The sequence below is a fragment of the Trichomonas vaginalis genome, chromosome VI (assembly GCF_026262505.1).
Source record: "Trichomonas vaginalis G3 chromosome VI, whole genome shotgun sequence".
Lineage (NCBI taxonomy): Eukaryota > Parabasalia > Trichomonadida > Trichomonadidae > Trichomonas > Trichomonas vaginalis.
In genome coordinates, this window is record NC_067208.1 from 3,157,772 (window position 1) to 3,176,357 (window position 18,586).

Sequence of the window (18,586 nt, forward strand, 5' to 3'; positions counted from 1 at the left end):
GCTGCGGAAAGTTCGTCAAAAAAGTGAAGGTTCCCAACGGTTTCAAACCGCCATACTTTACATGAAGATAGTTTACAATGTCAACTAAATATCATGTACGATAGAAACGGTTATGTAAGGCTTACATTTTGTAAAGTTTTGTCCTGATTCAAGACAAGTCTTGTATTTTTTCAGAACAAGTCTTGTATTTTTTCAAGACAAATCTTATCCTGATTCAGAACAAGACTTGCACTTTTTAGTCAGTTTTTCTTGTAAAGTTCTCAAATTTGAGAACAATTGTCCTGATTCAAGACAAGTCTTGTATTTTTTCAGAACAAGTCTTGTATTTTTTCAAGACAAATCTTGTCCTGATTCAAGACAAGTCTTGCACTTTTTCAGGAAATCCTATCGTCCAACTTTACAAATGTCACTTTTTCAACATGATTGCATTTTGGTCGGGGGACAACTTTCTCTCATTTTGTCACTTTTTTCTATCGTCGTGTTTTGTCACTTTTCCCTCAGGGTGTGTGTCAGAAAATATCCAAAATCTTTATAGCCTCGTATCTCCTTCAATTCTTGACGGTTTGACATGTATGACACACCATTCAATTCAGAATTATGTGCTGAATCTTATGACCTTCATTTGTTCGTGACTTCTTTTCACATATGTAACCATGAATTTTTAACATTTCTTTAACACAGAAAAATAAAGTTAGTTTTATTTTTATTTATTTTTTTATTTTGTATGTAAAGACAGTAATGTCAACATCAGAGAACACAACAACAGTTATAGTTCATGAAGCCATAAATGAAGAATATGAATACATACAGTATAACAAACAATTGAGACTCATTCGTTCTGTCAAAGATGACATGTACCAGATGCAAAGTATAATGAATGCTCTTCTTTCTACAAAGCAAGCATATCATTGGTTTGAAAACCAACAGACAAAAGAACTTTTAGAAGAATTTCCTCATATGATTGCTTCCCTCGGAAAACCGAGGGAAGAGATTCCGTACGAAAATCGCAAGAATTTGGCTCCTGGTTTGAAAGGTTATTATGTTCATAGACTTTTAGTAAATGCTGTAGCAATGTGGGCTTCACCTCGTTATGCTTGTTATATTTTCATGATGTTAGATGAACTATATAAAGCAGAACGTGGAGAGATGGAAAAGAAACTTCAAGCAAAAGATGAAGTCATTGAATCCAAAGACAAAAGCATACAGAAAAGAATACCACGTTCAGTACCAAAAGGAAAGGAAAAGAGTTATAAGTATATGATATATACTGAAGAGATGGAGAAAGAAGAAGATAAAGATATGGTTATGTTACATTTAGTCAGAAGAAACAACAAGAGCTTTTATGACTTAGCTAAGATTTACAAATCTGACAGAAATTGGTTCTATCGTGAAAACTTACCGATTTCAATGACACCGAATGAGCAAATAAAGGAAATTGTCAAAAATAATCTTCCTCAAACACACTATGACATCAAAGGTTGCACAATACTTACATTCAAAGAAGACTTACCATTACTGAAGGAAAAAATAACAGAATATTTCGATAACTTCAAAGAGGAAGAATAAAAAAATCTAAGCTAATTTTATTTTTTTTATAAAATTTTATCTCATATGAAAGAACATGAATTTAGAATATTCGGAACTCATGACAGAAGAAGAGAACGAACAACATGTAAAAGATTATGCAAAATTTCTGAAGACATACAAAGCTTATGAAAAAGCGTATGAAAAGTTTATACATTGGGGAATTGTTGTAAAATATCGATATGAAGACTAACCAAAAACATTAACTTTTTGACGAAGTGAAGATTTGCACTTTGACAAAATTTAATGAAAAACATTAACTTTTTGACGAAGTGAAGATTTGCACTTTGACAAAATTTAATGAAAAACATTAACTTTTTGACGAAGTGAAGATTTGCACTTTGACAAAATTTAATGAAAAACATTAACTTTTTGACGAAGTGAAGATTTGCACTTTGACAAAATTTAATGAAAAACATTAACTTTTTGACGAAGTGAAGATTTGCACTTTGACAAAATTTAATGAAAAACATTAACTTTTTGACGAAGTGAAGATTTGCACTTTGACAAAATTTAATGAAAAACATTAACTTTTTGACGAAGTGAAGATTTGCACTTTGACAAAATTTAATGAAAAACATTAACTTTTTGACGAAGTGAAGATTTGCACTTTGACAAAATTTAATGAAAAACATTAACTTTTTGACGAAGTGAAGATTTGCACTTTGACAAAATTTAATGAAAAACATTAACTTTTTGACGAAGTGAAGATTTGCACTTTGACAAAATTTAATGAAAAACATTAACTTTTTGACGAAGTGAAGATTTGCACTTTGACAAAATTTAATGAAAAACATTAACTTTTTGACGAAGTGAAGATTTGCACTTTGACAAAATTTAATGAAAAACATTAACTTTTTGACGAAGTGAAGATTTGCACTTTGACAAAATTTAATGAAAAACATTAACTTTTTGACGAAGTGAAGATTTGCACTTTGACAAAATTTAATGAAAAACATTAACGTAAACATTAACGATAAAATTTATTTCCTGGACTGTTGTCAAAATGTCATGTTGTCATCATTTTTAAAAGAAGTTAATTAACCTGGTAGCACATGGTGACGTGGTGACACCTTCAGTTCTTCAAAAATATATTTTTGCTTAAATAGCTTCAGGGTCTATTTCTTCAACCATTTCACTTCCTTCGTCAATGTCAATAGAAGCTTCTTCAACCTTTGGTAAGAATTTCTGTATAACATCTTTGTTCGTTATTGTCTTCAGAGATGAAGGATAATATTTCACAGATGTTTCACCATTCTTATATTCTTTCTGTTCGGAAAGATTTAAAACAATACTGAAGAAGTCAATATTAGAGTTCTTTATAACAGTATAATGAGTATCTTTGACATTCACGAAGAAACTCTTTTGTTTCAAAACTACTGCTAACTCTTGTGAAGTATAACGTTTGCGGTCAATGACGATAGCTAATGGTCTGACATACTGACCAAACTTAGATTCTTTCACAAACTTCTTGTTAAAGATAACATTAACATTTGAAGCATTATTGAACTCATTCTTGATGGCAGTAGCGAGAGCATTGTATGAAAAGAACTTGCAATCTTGCATGTGTTTCATTAAAATAAAAATATTAAATTATTTTGAAAAATAACTTAAAAAAATCTAATCTAATTTTTTCAAAAAATATTTTTTATTTCCTACTAAAGATGTATCGGAAGTTGTCTAAGTTAGAACACTCGGAAATAAAACAACTTCTTACAGAAGCTAACATAGATGTTGCAAAACATTACGCAACAAACAAAAAGGCACTCGCTGACATCCTCAATGACTATAATGGTGCAATAAGTTATGATAGAATTCATGAGTTCATAAAGCCGCAACGCGGCGAGGACGAAGTCCATGCAATAGCATTTCCTTTAAATGACGTTGCTATTGACTTATATCATAGACGTTCAGTACCTCATGAAGTAAGAAGAGAAATGTTTGACATAACAAATGCAAACGTTGGTGAAACAAGAAGAAGAGACGACACACTGAAACAACAGAGAAGAGAGATGTTAAAAGTGCTATAGAACAAGTTCGCAAAGCTAACGATGTCATTCGTTCCATTGACGACAAACCAAAAGAAGGTGAGAGATGGTTAAAGAAAGATGAAGAGAATAGGAAGAGAAATGTGAAGTCAGGCAATAGACTCATTGACTTTAACATCGAAGCTTTAGATGAACCAAACAGAGACTACTTACACAAACATTTCGGTAAGGTTTTCATGAGACTCTTAGAGAAGATTAAAATAAACTCCCAACAGAGATGGATGGTATGTTATAAACTTGGTGGAAAGTATGAATGTTCTACGTTAAACCTCAATAATATTGGAACATTACTACATCAGCTCTTGAAGGAGAACTTTATATCAGAGATAGAAGCAAATGCTGCAGGTATTGTTGAAATGCACTATGACTTCTTCTTGACAAACATAAAGAATCTTACTGAAATAAAGATGTATGATTTAACAGAATATGAAGGCTTAACGATGTCAGATGTAAAGAAAGGCAAACCAAAAAAGAGACCATATAGAGATGAAAGCACACTGACAAATGACCAGAAAGCCATTTTGGAAGCTCTTAAGCAAACAGGAAACCCAGCACTTATAGAAAGCTTTTGGAAAGATAATGGTGAAAAGAAGTTTTATAAGAAGAGAAGCGGTCAGTTCTGGAAGTATCTTTGCACATTACCTATAAATCTTGAACGCTAAATCTTCAATGAATGAATGAACAAAAGAACTGCAACACTTATGACAGAAGACAATTGTTTCGTTTATGCTTGCATTCAGGCTGGAGTAAATGAAGAAACTATTGACCACATGAGAGAAGTCATTCGTGTTAGAGACTTTCCTCAAAGTAAAGTACAAGAAATTTCTGACGCAACAGGTATAGCATTTAATGTTACCATTGGTTATTTCAATGACTCAAGACATAATGAAATAAAGAGATACATACCAAAAGAATGTGAAACTGTTCGAACTATTGACTTACTTCTTGTTGAAGACCACTACATGCTAAATGAAAGATTACCAATGACAACATATTTCATTCGCAACTATATAGAAATCTTGAAGGAGTGTGGTGGAATGAACATTGAGAAACAAATGAAGATTTATACAAAGAGAGAAGATAAATATGTAGTTCGTTATGATAGAACAACACCGTTATGGATGTTATGAAAACATTGTGGGAGTGCAAATATTTCGAACCTATTTCTTATGGAGAACTTTTCACATATACGACTGACTTATATAAACAGAACCTTGCACCATTTAAAGATTTGACATATGCTCCAAAGTATTGTGTACAACTGAAGAAGAAAGCCGAGTCAAAAGAAGTAAATAAAAATAAGTGCAAGTTCATTCCTGAGCACGTTTTCTTTGCTGACTTTGAGTGTAGTACGATGGCTTTCATAAAGCTTTTAACATCTGTTATGACAGTGAAGATGGTTCAGTGAGTGAAAGCATTTGGGGTCAGAACTGTGCAACAGAATTTTTGGAGCGACTTCCTGACAAGAGTTTAATATATTTCCATAACCTCAGTTATGATATAAACTTCATCTTAAGACACATGACAGAAGTGAAAGGAACTCCCATCATTAAAGGTTCACGAACAATGCAAATAACTGGCTTATATAAAGGAAGGGCAATTATTATAAAAGACTCTTACAGTGTTATAAATAAGAAGCTTAAACTATTTCCTGCTATGTTTAACTTACAAACAGGACCGAAAGAAGTATTTCCATACAACTACTACAGCAGTGTTTTGTTAGCAAATGACAACAGAACTGGTGTCATTTCTGAAGCATGTAAGTTTATCCAGGATGCGATACATTCATGAAAAACATAGATTCCATCAAAGGTTGCAGAATAGATGAAACCACTTCGACTTAGAAAAATATAGTACATTCTATTGCAAACAAGATGTAAGAATTTTAAGAGAAGGTTTTGTTAAGTTCCGCAATGACATATTGAAAGAATTTGATTTAAACGTTTATGACTACGTTAGTATTTGTTCAATTGCTAACAAATTATTTGAGAACAGAGTGTACTTCCCGAATGGAAATTTATATGACCTCTCAAATAAACCAAGAGAATTTATTTCACGCTGTATTCAAGGTGGAAGATGTATGCTGTCAGATAACATGAAACAAAAGAGCGAAAAGAAACTCATTGCTGACTTCGACGCTGTTTCATTATATCCATCAGCTATAGCAAGACTTTATACTTTAGAAGGTATTCCAAAGTATTGAAGAAGAAATGTTAAGCACAGAGTATCTCATGAGACATTTATTCGATGACGACCAAAAGGAACCCATTGGTGAAAAGTTTATGTCTGGCTTCTTTGTTCTCATTAAGATAACAGAGATTGGAATACATAGACACTTTCCTTTAATAGTTTGTGACCCTGAACTAAATCCAGAACTTAACGTTCCCAGAAGTTCAAACACTTGCTGTTTAATGTATGTTGACCATATAACATTACAAGACCTCATAAAATATCAAGGTGTCAAATGTGAAGTGTTGCAAGGATACTATTACGATGGAAACAGAGATATTAGAATAAGAGATGAAGTAAAGAAGTTGTTTGAGTTAAGGTTAAAGTATAAGAAAGAAGGAAATCCTTTGCAAGAAAATATAAAGCTCATTCTGAACAGTATTTATGGCAAAACTATTCTATCTCCTATTGAGTCAAAAATAACCATAGTAGATGACAAAGATGCTATAAGATATGCCATCAGAAACTACAACCATATAGTGAAGTTCGAAGGTTTGGATGGTTCAGATAAAACTATTTTCAAGCTAACGAAAAGCATTTGCAGACACTTTAACTTCTGTCCACTTGGTGTTAAATTCTATCTATGTCGAAGAGAATAATGTGTGAAGTATTCTGTACTGCTGAGACTTAGGAATGGACATCTTTTATAGCGATACGACAGTATGCATCTCTACAATGAAGATATCCCTCGTTTAGCTGAAGAGTTTGAGAAACGTTATGGAAGAGTTCTCATTGGTAAAAACCTTGGTCAATTTCATAGCGACTTTGCAGAAATCACAAAAGATAAACAAAGTTTAGCATACAAGTCAATATTTTGTGGAAAGAAGACTTACATAGACTTACTCACGAATGATTTAAATGAAGTTGCATTTCACTGCAGAATGAAAGGCGTGAAGCAAGATGTTATTGCTTTAACCGCTAATGAAATGTTTCCTGACTCTGTTCAGTGTTTCTATGATGAAGATAAAGGTTTAATGGTTCCGCAAGGAACATATGACAAAGACTCTGAGTTCAGTTTAATGAAGTTATATAAAGCACTTCATGATGGTCAAGAGATTGGATTTGACTTATGTAAGTCATGTCAACCTTGCTTTGAAGAGAAGTTTAACTTTTCTATTCAGACTAAGACTTCATTCATAAGAAAGCTTAAGTTCTGAGAACATGAATGAGAAAAATAATGAGGTCATTTATTTTTGTCAGCAGTGAGACCATTCATGATAAAAATAAGCCGCTAGCGGCAAGGGCGAAGCCCATGTGGTCATTTACAATACTGCGATGGTAGAGTTTAAGAGTTGTGCTTCAATGTAGAGACAGTCCTTATGGTCTGGAGGTAAGAACACTGGGCAGTTATGGTCATGAGTGGAGAACATGTCTATCCAAAACTCACGATTGAAGCCAGTTAATTTATAGTATTTAGGATTTGGAAGTGGTGAAGTTCTTGTATGACCAATGAACTCATTTTCAACTCCCTTACTTAAGTTTGAATATAATATAGCTTGCTTTCTATCCCAAATGCCAGGTGTTACAATCTTTGAAAATTCATTTTTCCTCGGAAGCATTGCATCATAATTGAAAACATTCTTGAAATCATCATTGGTTCAGAGATTTGAAATCTTATACGTAATGGATTTTCTTTCTCTTTAGACTTCATTGAATGGTGAGAATACAACAAACTGACAGTCATGTGTTCCATCTTCATTTTCATTAAATTCATAATGAAAGTCTATAAGTTGTGGCTGACTACCTTCTTCTTTCAGTTGTGCAAGAAACTCACGTAAAGGCTGTAAAGTTTGTACTTCAATGTTGAACTTTTTCTCGAACATCTCATTAAATGAAATCATACATTGTTGCAATGTTGTATCGTCTTTAAAGTATTTGTATATGTGAATGTTTTGGGCGCTTAAAGACTGTTCGTCATTTTCTATCTCGACTTGAAGTATAAAGTCAACCTTTCTGAAAGCACGTGTTATATACATAGATGTTATGCCAATGTACTTCTCTTCATTTATGTTCACAATCCAGTCTGTTGGAAACTTAAACGTTACTCTGTTCCCCTTTATTTTGACGTCAGGGTTTTCACTACTGAACGCAACAGATAAAGGTATTTGTCTATACATTTAATTCGGATAAAAATAAACCATTTACTCTTTCTTTGCTTCAGCTTCTTTAGCTTTTGCTTCAGCTTCTTCTCTAGCTTTCTTCGCCAGCAAACGTGGGTTCTTTTGTCTTCCAGCAGCTAATGCAGCAAGTTGTTTTTCACTAAGTTTTCTCTTTGGTCTCTCTGGCTTTTGTTCTTGTTTTTGTTCCTTCAGTTCGGATAAAATTTGCTCACGAATTTCTTTCTTCAATGCTTCAACATCTATGACCCCTTGGGTCTTGTCCGTAGGGCTTGTCTGAGTCATTTGACTGCAGATAAAAAACAAAATTAAAACTTTAACCGATGTAAAATGAGCTTGTCAAAATCAGAGCGAGAGTCTATTATATTAAATGACGCAAGAGGAATACAACATCCTTTCTATTACGTAAGTCAGAGTAAAGATGGTAAAATATACGTAAGAAAAAGAAAGGTTCCATTAGCGAATGCAGAAAGCGACAACATTAAGGTGTATGGCAAGGGTGAAGTCCACGAAGCCCATATAAAACCTTCTGTTCAAACTGAAAAGTCAATAGAACCAGAAGAAAAGAAGCCAGATGTACTTTCAATAACGAACCAAGAGCTTATTGCAAAGTTCGTGAATTTCATTGAAAAACAAACCGAGTCAAAGAACCCTGACCCGCCAGTGAAAGAAGTTGAGACAAAAGAGAATGTACAGTTCATTGAAAATGTCAAGAAACAACTTCCACCACGAATGCCAAGAAGAAGAGTGAGAATAATGAAGTAAATAGATATTTTTATCTGAAGTAAATACATGCAGAACGAACAGCTAAACGAATTTACTCCAGCAGAGCATATTCATCAGATTCGCTCATATTTCGATATCATAGACAATGCAGTTCAAATTGGTGACACTAATAGAAAATATTCTGACGCAAAGATTCCATCACAACCTGGAACTGCTAAAGATAACACATGGGTAACATTCAATCTCTCACCTCCTGGTGAAAATATGTTGGACCTTTACAATACATTCATTACGTATAAAATGGAAGGTCAATTTATTGTAGATAAAGAAATTGGTTCAGGTTCCAATAAAACAAACCCACCAGGATTTTGGATTGGTTTCGATGACGCTTTCTATGCAGTTGCTGGATATCAAATCCTTGCAAATGGTCGTATCGTATATTCTCAAGACAACGCAAGAGAAGAAGCATATATAACTTCAAACTCACAAACTACCGAACAAATAAAGAAAGTAGATGTTTTCTCAAAGACTCGACATGAAGATGTATGGAGTCATTCGGGAACATGCAGAACAGGACAAATTGTTAGTGGTCCAATTACAGCAGGAAATCATTTGATTTTAAGCTTCGTTTAAGAATTCCTGTTAGAAGATTCCTTCCATTAGAAGCTATTCGATTTATTCCAGCTTTTGCAGGAAACATTCAGCTTAAAGTAAAGTTCAGTAGCGACGCCTTACAATGCACATCTATATCTGTAAATGATATCATTGCTTTCAATCCAACTCTTAAAGTTGCATTTGCTTCAGATTCAAATCCACCGACAAATAAATTTGTTCCATGGAATGAACCATTCACTATGATAACGAAGGCAGTAGAAGCTAGTGGAACAGTTACTATTACAACTGTAACCCAGCAACTATTTCGAACAAAGATGGATTTTAATGAATGTTTCATTCATCCAAAGTCATTCTCTTTAGACCCTAACATTTATACAGAACTTGTAGAACATTATACAAACGAGGCTTTATGTTTTCCTGTTAAAGTTATGGATTGGATTCCTATGGACGGTTCATTCTCAAAGAATACAGATAGTTCAAGTGCAACATTTACAGCAGCTTATACGCCTATTAATGTTAAAAGTATTTGGGCACTATTTAGAAAGAAAGACAACTATTATGTTAATTTTGAGAACCCTAAGTTTAAATATCTTCAGCTTTCCATGGGAGCTTATGGAAATATGCCTGCAGAACCTGAAAAATCATATGGACCTGTATTTTATGAAATGGTTGCGAACGCTTGCAATACAAACAATGATATGATAGGATTTAATGAAGATGTTATGAGGTCATTGGTGGATGATGGTAGTGTGGAACATAAATGGGATAGCTATGACAACACACATTTCTTATGTGGTTTTCCAACAAAGTGGACTTTTGCTTCCAGCAAGGTCAAACATCTACTGCTCCAATAACATACAAATTGTCTGTTAAAGGACCTATTGAACTAGCAACTGAAAATGTACCAAAGCCACTTATTGGATTTATGAGGGATTGTTGCTTTGCCATTCAGGTGCGTGCTAATGGAATCCCAATAATAAGATTAGATGACTATAACTTAGCTACGGACGACAGTGAGGAATAAAGGATGAACGTTTATTTTTAAAGCTTATAAATGAGTTCTTCATCAAGCTCTCGTGAACCTTCACCATCTATGAAACAAACTTTACCAAACGATTATGGAGCACCTATTGAATATTTCTTACGAGCTGCACAATGGCAAAGAGCAGTCTCACCAAGGTTAGGTGTTCCACCAGCTCCTGTCAAAAATAGCATTTGGTCAAGTCCTTATATAAGATATGGTCTCCCACTAGGTTTGCTAGCTACAGCAGGAGCAGTTATGATGTTGAAAAGAAATAAAGCAAATGTTGTAAATAATACTGAAGTAGTTGAAGTTAAACAAACTCCAACACCTTCGCCAAAACCAACGCCTTCACAAGCAAAACCTTCAATGACTCCTGAACCTATGGAAGTACAAACTCCTGTTCAAAAGTCAACTCCTAAACCGACTCCAACATTTAAACCAGAACCTACTCCTCAAATAAATCGTAAAACTCCTGCGTTTCCTTACTGAAAAATAACGTTATTTTTATTTAATATTAAAATTTTTATTTGATTGAAATGACAAATAAAGTCACTGAAGCAATGAAACAAAAGTTTTTGGTAGAATACATTAAATCAGGAACTATTCCAGAAGGTTTTTACGTTCATCAAATGAAGGATGGTAGAGTTCAGTTTAGAAAGATAAAGCAACCATTAGATAAAGAAGGAATTTTGAGAAAGATTAAACTTCATGAGGACAACATTGCTGAACTTAAGAAGAAGTTAGAAGAGTTGGAGAAAGGAAGAGAGTTATAAAGCAATGAATTCAACAGGGTGAAAAAACAGGTGAAAAAAGAGGTGAGATCTCACCACTTCACCTAAATTTATTTTTGTGCTATGTTTTCATACGTGTGAGGGTGGTGATATCATTAATTTTTAAGTTTATTTTTTATTTTACTGAAAATTTTTATTTGGATGTAAATGACAGAACAAAAGCAACTCATACAAATCGAAAAATATAACAAACATACATTTAAACATTTATTCTTCCTTCCTGAGCATAACATGTTCTTTCAAATACATCCGAGACCAGTTGACTTTTCATTGACTGTGTATAAAGATAGAAATAGTTATATCATTAAACCATATGATGACGAAGGTAAGTTATGTAAATTGTACGTTAAGAAGTTAGAGAAAGTTTATGGCTTCAAGTATGACTACAATAGGGTTAACACTGATGATGAAGATATTGAGGAAAATTTATGAGAACATTAGTGAAGTCGTTAGTGAGAACGATAGTGAGAACGTTTATTTTTTACATTAGTGAGTTCGTTAGTGAAGTGGTTGGCGGCTTTGTAAATATTTAAGGTTAAGTTAGTGTTGTCGTTTGTGTTGCAAAATATACGTTAACGGTTTTGTAAAGTGTCAAATTCACAAGTATTGGGTAAGGAAGCGCGCAGTGCCTCCGTACCCAAGACTTGTATACTAACTAACGTTGCGGCTTCCGCCTTCATTGAATTTGGCGCCCCTTATTGTTTCTGGACCGACAACGGTTCAGAAAATAGGGGCGCCTTTCAAGATCTACTTGATCTTTGGGGCGTCCAATGGCGGCATACAGACTCTCATTCTCCCTACCAAAATGGGAAGATTGAGAGATTCTGGCCGACATTGGAGCGCTGCCAAAGCATTCAGGCTATTCCTGCCTTTATTTGGGAGTACAATAATAACACACCGCATGAAGATCTCCCAATTAATCCATTAACTGGAACAAATTACACGCCAAATCAAATGTATCAGCTGAAACCGAAATACACAAATGCAGATACAGAAAGGTTGTGGCAAATATGGGATACAGATACAGGCATGACCGCTGTTGACACATTCACAGCGTAATAATAAACATAATTTTTTAATTTCATTTTTAACAAGTTTTTTTAAATGTATGTAATGAATAATTCATTAGAATATGATAATGCACATTGTAACAGAATAGAACAATCACCAAATTTTTTTTGAAATTAAAAAATAAAAGTAAAAAGTATAAAGTAATCTAACAAAAAAAGATATTTAAAAGAATTTTGGAAAAAACAGAATAAGGATAATGATATTATTTTAGATACACAATCGTATGGCATTCCAAACGGGAACCGCGGTTGGTTACCATGGATTTCCGTCACCGGTCACATTTTAAAGATTTTTAAAGCCTTATAAAAATATGCTTTGTAAATCATTTTTTGTAAATCGGCAAAAATTTGGTAATTTTCTTCAACTAATAAATCTGCGAATAGCATTTATAATACAAGAACAATCTTTTAAAATGCGTTTGATTCATTTTTGTATAATTTCATATAGGCACATATATTCTTCCGGGACTTTCCGTGATTTTACCGTAAAATCATTAGTTTACACCAATTTTTCCGTATTTTGAATAGTTTACTGCACTTTTTCCGTAAAATTGAGTTACGGGAATCCGCAAAATTTCCGGACCTCATTTTTCATAGAATATAATAATAATATTTGATAAAAAGATATATTATTTATATTTTTGATTTTTGAATTACGGAAAAAGTGAATTGATAACTTGATTTTTTTATATGGTTAATTTTTCAAATGATATTATGAAGATCTAAAATATTAAAAGTAAAAAATTGAATTACGGAAAAAGTGAGGTCAAAAGTGAAATAAATTTGCAGAACAATTTTCATTGAAATAAGCTTTATTTTTCATTATTAATAACAATGCTGTAATAAACAGAAATTCATCAAAAGTGACAGCTCTCATTTTTTTGATATTTGTAAATTCTAAATTGCATGAGAAAAATGAAATAATACTAAGCATAATACAATATTCTAGATTTAATTAATTAGGAAAAAGTTAGTTTTGAGAGTACTTTTCATAGGCATATAGAATGAAATCTTCTGAAAAATAATATCACATAAACTCATATTATTTTCTAATATATAACTATTTTATATAAAAATCAAATTCAATGATCTTAAAAGCGAAGGATAAACCTCAAAATTTACGAATATAATGAGTGGGAATATAATGCTTATCTATCATAAAACCATATGAAATATCAATTTTTGCTTTACGCCTAATTTTTGACGACAATTAGCAAAAAATGTTAAATGTTAACACTCAGTCCATTTGAATATGAAAAATAAAATTGACTTTGATTAAATGTTTTTATTTATCATGCAATTCTTCTTGCGACCAAAGATTTGAATAAAATTTCAAAAAATAAGATAGCTTAAAAATAATATACGGTAGTGTTTACTAATAGATGAATAGTATATAAATTCTATTAAAATGGATTTGATCCAAAAAAATATATAAAATTTGATCATAAATAAAATCGTTTTAAATTACTTCTTCATTTAAATTATAACAATTATTTTTGGTTTTATAGTTTTTAAAGCTCATGTGGTTTTTTTAACCACAGAATACTTATGTGCTGTAGCAAGCTTGCAATCCAAAGCTCACGTTAGACAACAAGAGTCATGAAGTCTCATACTAAGGGATATCCAACATATATTTTAATAATCTAATGTTTGTGACAAATATTCAACATAAAATTAAGTTTTCGTTTCGTTACAAGGCATTCATACTTTGGAGATATCATATTTAATGTACAGAAAAGTTAATATTAAACAATACATGCTAAAGAATTAATAAATAAGATAATAAAATAAATTTATACGTAATTACTTTCATTTAATATGCTTTATGCTGTATAATATTGATTAAGAGGCATTAAAAGGTTCCATAATCTGCTTTTATAGGCAAGATTTTTGATAAAAATTTTAAATTTTGAAAAATGATGAGAAAAGGAAAAAAAGGTAAATGAGAGCAAGAGGAGGGAAAAAAAGAAAAAGAAAAGGAAGGGAAGGGAAAAATAAAAGAAAGAAGGACATATAAAAATTTAGATGCGCATTCTTAATGCCGAGGCGGCTTGCCGCCGAGGCGCGATTTTTTTTAGGCCTCTACGGTAACCCGGCAATGTTTTTTTAAATCTTGTACAGCCCTACACAATCGATGTACTGAAGAATAATCCGGTAAAATGATGATATAAAATTAGATTATTTTACAAGTAGCTAAAAGAATAAAACTATAATATAAAATAAATGAAGTTTAATGAAACAAGAAAGGTTAAATAAATAATAAAGATTTTTATTTTATATCAGTATTGAGAAGAAGTAACAGCTGACACTTGGTAGACAACTTCTTTATGTCTAGAAAATTCTATCTTGCCTTTTATTTTTTTCTCGCTGTGAAACGTATTCGGTCTTTTTTTTAAAAATTAATTTTTTGTTAGAGATAAGAGCTAAAACTCGGTAAACAACTTCTTTATGTCTAGAAAATTCTATCTTGCCTTTTATTTTTTTCTCGCTGTGAAACGTATTCGGTCTTTTTTTTAAAAAGTAATTTTTTGTTAGAGATAAGAGCTAAAACTTTGCAGACAACTCCCCCATGTCTAGCAAATTTAACATTCGTCTCCCATTTTTATATATTTGGTTTAGAATGTTCGAAAATGCGTAATATGGTCATTAATACTAATTGAAAAGAACCTTGAATTAATTCAATCTGATCTCACAAAATATTTTAAATTACAAACTTTGTAGTTTGAATAGATAATTAGTATTAAACTCAAATAACTAGTTTATTTTTGAATAAAAATTATTTGAATGTATTCAATTTTGTGAATTTTCCTTCAAAAATCAAGTTTAAATATCTTATTTGCCATATAATTATAAATACAATGAAACATATTCGAAATTGAAAAGAATGACTTTTTCTGTTCTTTCAATCATTCAATTTGAATTTTGCAATATTGGATTTCCCATTAAATACCTATTAAAAACAACAAGCAATTTAACTTACATTCAAATTTATTTGTGTTATATTCAATCTTCTCAAAACTTATAATTTTCGGCTATAGCATGATTATATGCTATATAATATAATATAATAAACCTATAATAGTATCATTCTTTCAATTATTTGAAGAGAAAACCGAAAAAATCTATTTTCGGTCTATAACAGCGAAAATTTGAATGTCAAAATAAAAAAATCATTTGTATTTACCTAATTAAAAGTTGACGTTAAATATTAGTATTCTAATATATCAAATACAATTTTGATTTCACTAAATTCAAATTTTTGACATTTTGTGATCTATTCAATAAATAATAACACAATTTAAAAACAAGCTCTCAATATATCGTTAATTGGTTTTTAAGATAAAATCTTCCTTATTATCATATGTCCTACATCTTTTAAAAATCGATCTAACGTTCAATTTTATAACAATAAAATTTAATTTCCAAATAATTTTTTAAAATAGTACTATTTTCCTTTTTTACATATTATTTGATATTTGGTCATTCGTTATTCAAAACACCACTCAAAAATTGTAAAACTCTTGATTTATGCCAGGCTTCTTTCTCATCACTACTATACAAAATCCACCTTTGAATAATATTCTGCAATTAAAAATTCATTTCCAATTGATTGTTTTTTGAAATGTCCTTATCAATTTTGAACTTATTCTATATACTCTCCTGAAATTATGCAAATACTTTCTTATGGCTCATCTATTTATTAAACATTTTTCTTTATTCTAGACATTCAAGCAATTCATATTTATTATATTCCCACATTTAAACCATAAATTAATTTTTTGTTTATCTATATCTTGAAGTATCTGAACATTCCACCAATTCTCATTTCTTTATCTTAATCTTATTTTAATTTAAATTTATCGTTACGATTTAAATTTTTACAAAAGACATTAATACACCCTTATCAGTGAGCTAACAAATAAATATTATCTACCATTGATCCAGAATTTTCTTTGATATGAGAAATCAACATTTTAAAACTATTGCATTATAAATTTTTCTTTCAGTATTTCAATACTCTCCTATTTTTGTACACTTATTAACATAATTCATCTAATTGCTACTCACCCTTTTTGATTTCAAATGAGAATTCATCCAATTTTTATGTATTTTGAGAAAATTAAATATAATTTGGAGTCATTTCTATTTCAAATCCGACTAGACCAAAATCTTTTCATTTAATCGAATAAAACAATTAATTGAATTGACTCACAAAAAATTGATAAAGATTATATTTTTCAGAGGATTTTCCGGCCAAGAGAACACATTGATTTTTTACACCCCTCACATTTTTTGTCAGAGTTATTTCAATTAATTTCAATCAGTATATGGACGCCCTTTTAAAAAGACACCATATTTGATATTTTTCAGATTCGATTATTATTTTTTTTTTCCAAATCGACAAGAATTTCACTTATATTTTATCACCATTTTCAACAATGATAATATTTCATTCTCCAGACTTGTTTTGCTTATTTCCTAGAAACAAATAAATTTATTTCTTCAAATTTATATATTTTCTTATACCCGGACATTTAATATTACACAATATCGAAAAAAACCGTTGGAATCTTTTTTCATTTATTGAACTGCAAAATATATTTATTAAAATTTCAAGATCAATAATTCTCAAATTCACACTGATAATGTACATCATTATCCCAAAAATAATTTCATTTTTTTTCCCTATTACCTAGATAAAATATATAAATAATTATTGAATGATCCGTTTTGTATAAAATATTTTTTTTATCCAATCACTAGCTTCAACGTAAAAGCTTTTTTCGGACTAAATTAATTTACTAGAGCTCTTGATGAAAATATATTACATAATACGTCTATATTGCAATTTATCAGTCCATTTTATGATGTGATCGATACAACCACAATCATTATCATATAAATTCATGCTTTGAATTAATGTTTCTATACTCAATATTTTTTAAAAGAATATTGACCCAAAGACGTATAAACGTGATCATATACATGTGAATAATTATTATATATGGCTTTGAATTCTTGTGAAAATCAGTTCTTCGTAAATGCGCTATCAGTATGTTTGAGGAATACGTTCTTAGAAAATTTGAAAAAAAATTTTGCAAATTTTAATAATCTAAGAAATCTATAGAACCCCTATGTCTTTCTCAAGTTTTTAAATTCCAATAATTTTTAATAAATCCATTCAAAAATAATCAATTAAATTTTTTAGAAATTGAAAGGATGTCTTTTCTTTTGAATGAATAATAATCGTACAAACAGCTCATTAAGGAAGGATCATCAAATTATCAAATAAATATTATTAAGGAAACTTACAATCAGAATTATGTGATTATCGATAGCCTCAATTTTTGTGAGTATTTATCATTATCATAAAAAAAATCATTCACCAAATATAAGCATGAAAAACAAAATTAGAAGGGGTGGTAAACAATCAACGCAATCATCAAGGGATTATGAAAGAATACAGACAAGGATTCAACAAAATGGCTCCAAAATCGAATACGTATCTAATTTTCTTGATAGATACTTTAGAACTCACGTTACATCAGTTATATTGCTAAGTTTAGCTAGAATATTCATTAGAAAGCTTGATTTAACTCTAGATAGGCTAGCAAAAAGAAATCGAACAGCATTACTATGCTGGTTTGCAGAAAATTGGGATCCAATTTATGCTCAGCTAAAGAGGACAGACTTTCTCACTTATGTTGCGAATCAAGGTTTTCCTGATGAAAATGGACAAATTCAATCATCGCCAAACCCGGAATCAGAAGATCAAAAACAATCACCTGACCCATATGATATTTCATTTCTGCTTAATAGTCATTAGATGATTATTACATTTCAATTATTTTCAGAGAAAAACGGTTTAATTGAATTCTATTTATTTCTATTATCCTCAGGTATTTTGCCTTGTATGTTTATATGTAAAAATATTTAATTATCTCAATAACTAAGTTTTCAATACAGTTTTCAAATAATTTTTCAGCTATTTATTTCAGTTGACAAATTACACAAATAGGTTTGTCAATATTATGAAAAACAAATTTAAAAGATATTTTATTATTACGCCAATCATATTGATTCGCAAAAAAATTTTCATAAATTTCGATTTAGTTCCAGTAAACTTCTGCATATCTATATTTTTCAATAATAAATAATGACATTATTGTTTTTGTTTTGAAATTTTGGGGATTTCTTTATTGTTCATTTGAATCATTATTTAAAAGCCTATCTAATATATAATATATGCCATTCATATTAAGATTTTTACATAAATATTTTTTCGTTTAACGAAAATTGAGAATAAACCGCATATTCCTCTTGCAATATCATGATGTTGAAATAATAATTTGAATAAGAACCATCAAAAAAATTAGATTCA

General features: G+C 30.7%; 6 protein-coding genes and 3 pseudogenes across 9 annotated transcripts, besides 4 other annotated features; 7 read left to right on the top strand and 2 right to left on the bottom strand.

Annotated features, from left to right (window-relative positions):
• Nucleotides 1-11,791: part of a mobile genetic element that runs on past the window's edge.
• Nucleotides 739-1,175, top strand: TVAGG3_0797120 (KilA, N-terminal/APSES-type HTH, DNA-binding family; the record flags this gene model as incomplete). Its single annotated transcript, XM_051247189.1, has 1 exon — nucleotides 739-1,175. A coding segment is annotated over one exon (437 nt), but the record flags the coding sequence as incomplete, so codon positions are not given.
• TVAGG3_0797130 lies at nucleotides 4,759-6,429 on the top strand (annotated as a pseudogene). Its single transcript has one exon. A coding segment is annotated over exon 1 (1,671 nt).
• On the top strand, nucleotides 6,460-7,018 carry TVAGG3_0797140 (annotated as a pseudogene). Its single transcript has one exon. A coding segment is annotated over exon 1 (559 nt).
• Nucleotides 7,124-7,837, bottom strand: TVAGG3_0797150 (annotated as a pseudogene). Its single transcript has one exon. A coding segment is annotated over exon 1 (714 nt).
• TVAGG3_0797160 (uncharacterized protein) lies at nucleotides 8,003-8,167 on the bottom strand (the record flags this gene model as incomplete). The annotated part of the gene is made up of 1 exon (XM_001298954.2): nucleotides 8,003-8,167. A coding segment is annotated over one exon (165 nt), but the record flags the coding sequence as incomplete, so codon positions are not given.
• On the top strand, nucleotides 8,309-8,743 carry TVAGG3_0797170 (uncharacterized protein; the record flags this gene model as incomplete). The annotated part of the gene is made up of 1 exon (XM_001298955.2): nucleotides 8,309-8,743. One exon carries the CDS (start codon nucleotides 8,309-8,311, stop codon nucleotides 8,741-8,743), a length of 435 nt encoding a protein of 144 aa, XP_001298956.2.
• On the top strand, nucleotides 8,771-9,290 carry TVAGG3_0797180 (uncharacterized protein; the record flags this gene model as incomplete). Its single annotated transcript, XM_051247190.1, has 1 exon — nucleotides 8,771-9,290. A coding segment is annotated over one exon (520 nt), but the record flags the coding sequence as incomplete, so codon positions are not given.
• TVAGG3_0797190 (repellent protein 1 family) lies at nucleotides 10,374-10,832 on the top strand (the record flags this gene model as incomplete). Its single annotated transcript, XM_051247191.1, has 1 exon — nucleotides 10,374-10,832. One exon carries the CDS (start codon nucleotides 10,374-10,376, stop codon nucleotides 10,830-10,832), a length of 459 nt encoding a protein of 152 aa, XP_051082666.1.
• Nucleotides 11,792-13,044: 1,253 nt separating the features above from the next.
• Nucleotides 13,045-13,080: a mobile genetic element.
• Nucleotides 13,081-14,137: 1,057 nt separating this feature from the next.
• Nucleotides 14,138-14,330: a mobile genetic element.
• Nucleotides 14,331-14,500: 170 nt separating this feature from the next.
• Nucleotides 14,501-15,344: a mobile genetic element.
• Nucleotides 15,345-17,580: 2,236 nt separating this feature from the next.
• Nucleotides 17,581-18,426, top strand: TVAGG3_0797230 (uncharacterized protein; the record flags this gene model as incomplete). Its single annotated transcript, XM_001296937.1, has 1 exon — nucleotides 17,603-18,031. One exon carries the CDS (start codon nucleotides 17,603-17,605, stop codon nucleotides 18,029-18,031), a length of 429 nt encoding a protein of 142 aa, XP_001296938.1.
• Between the last annotated feature and the right edge of the window lie 160 nt (nucleotides 18,427-18,586).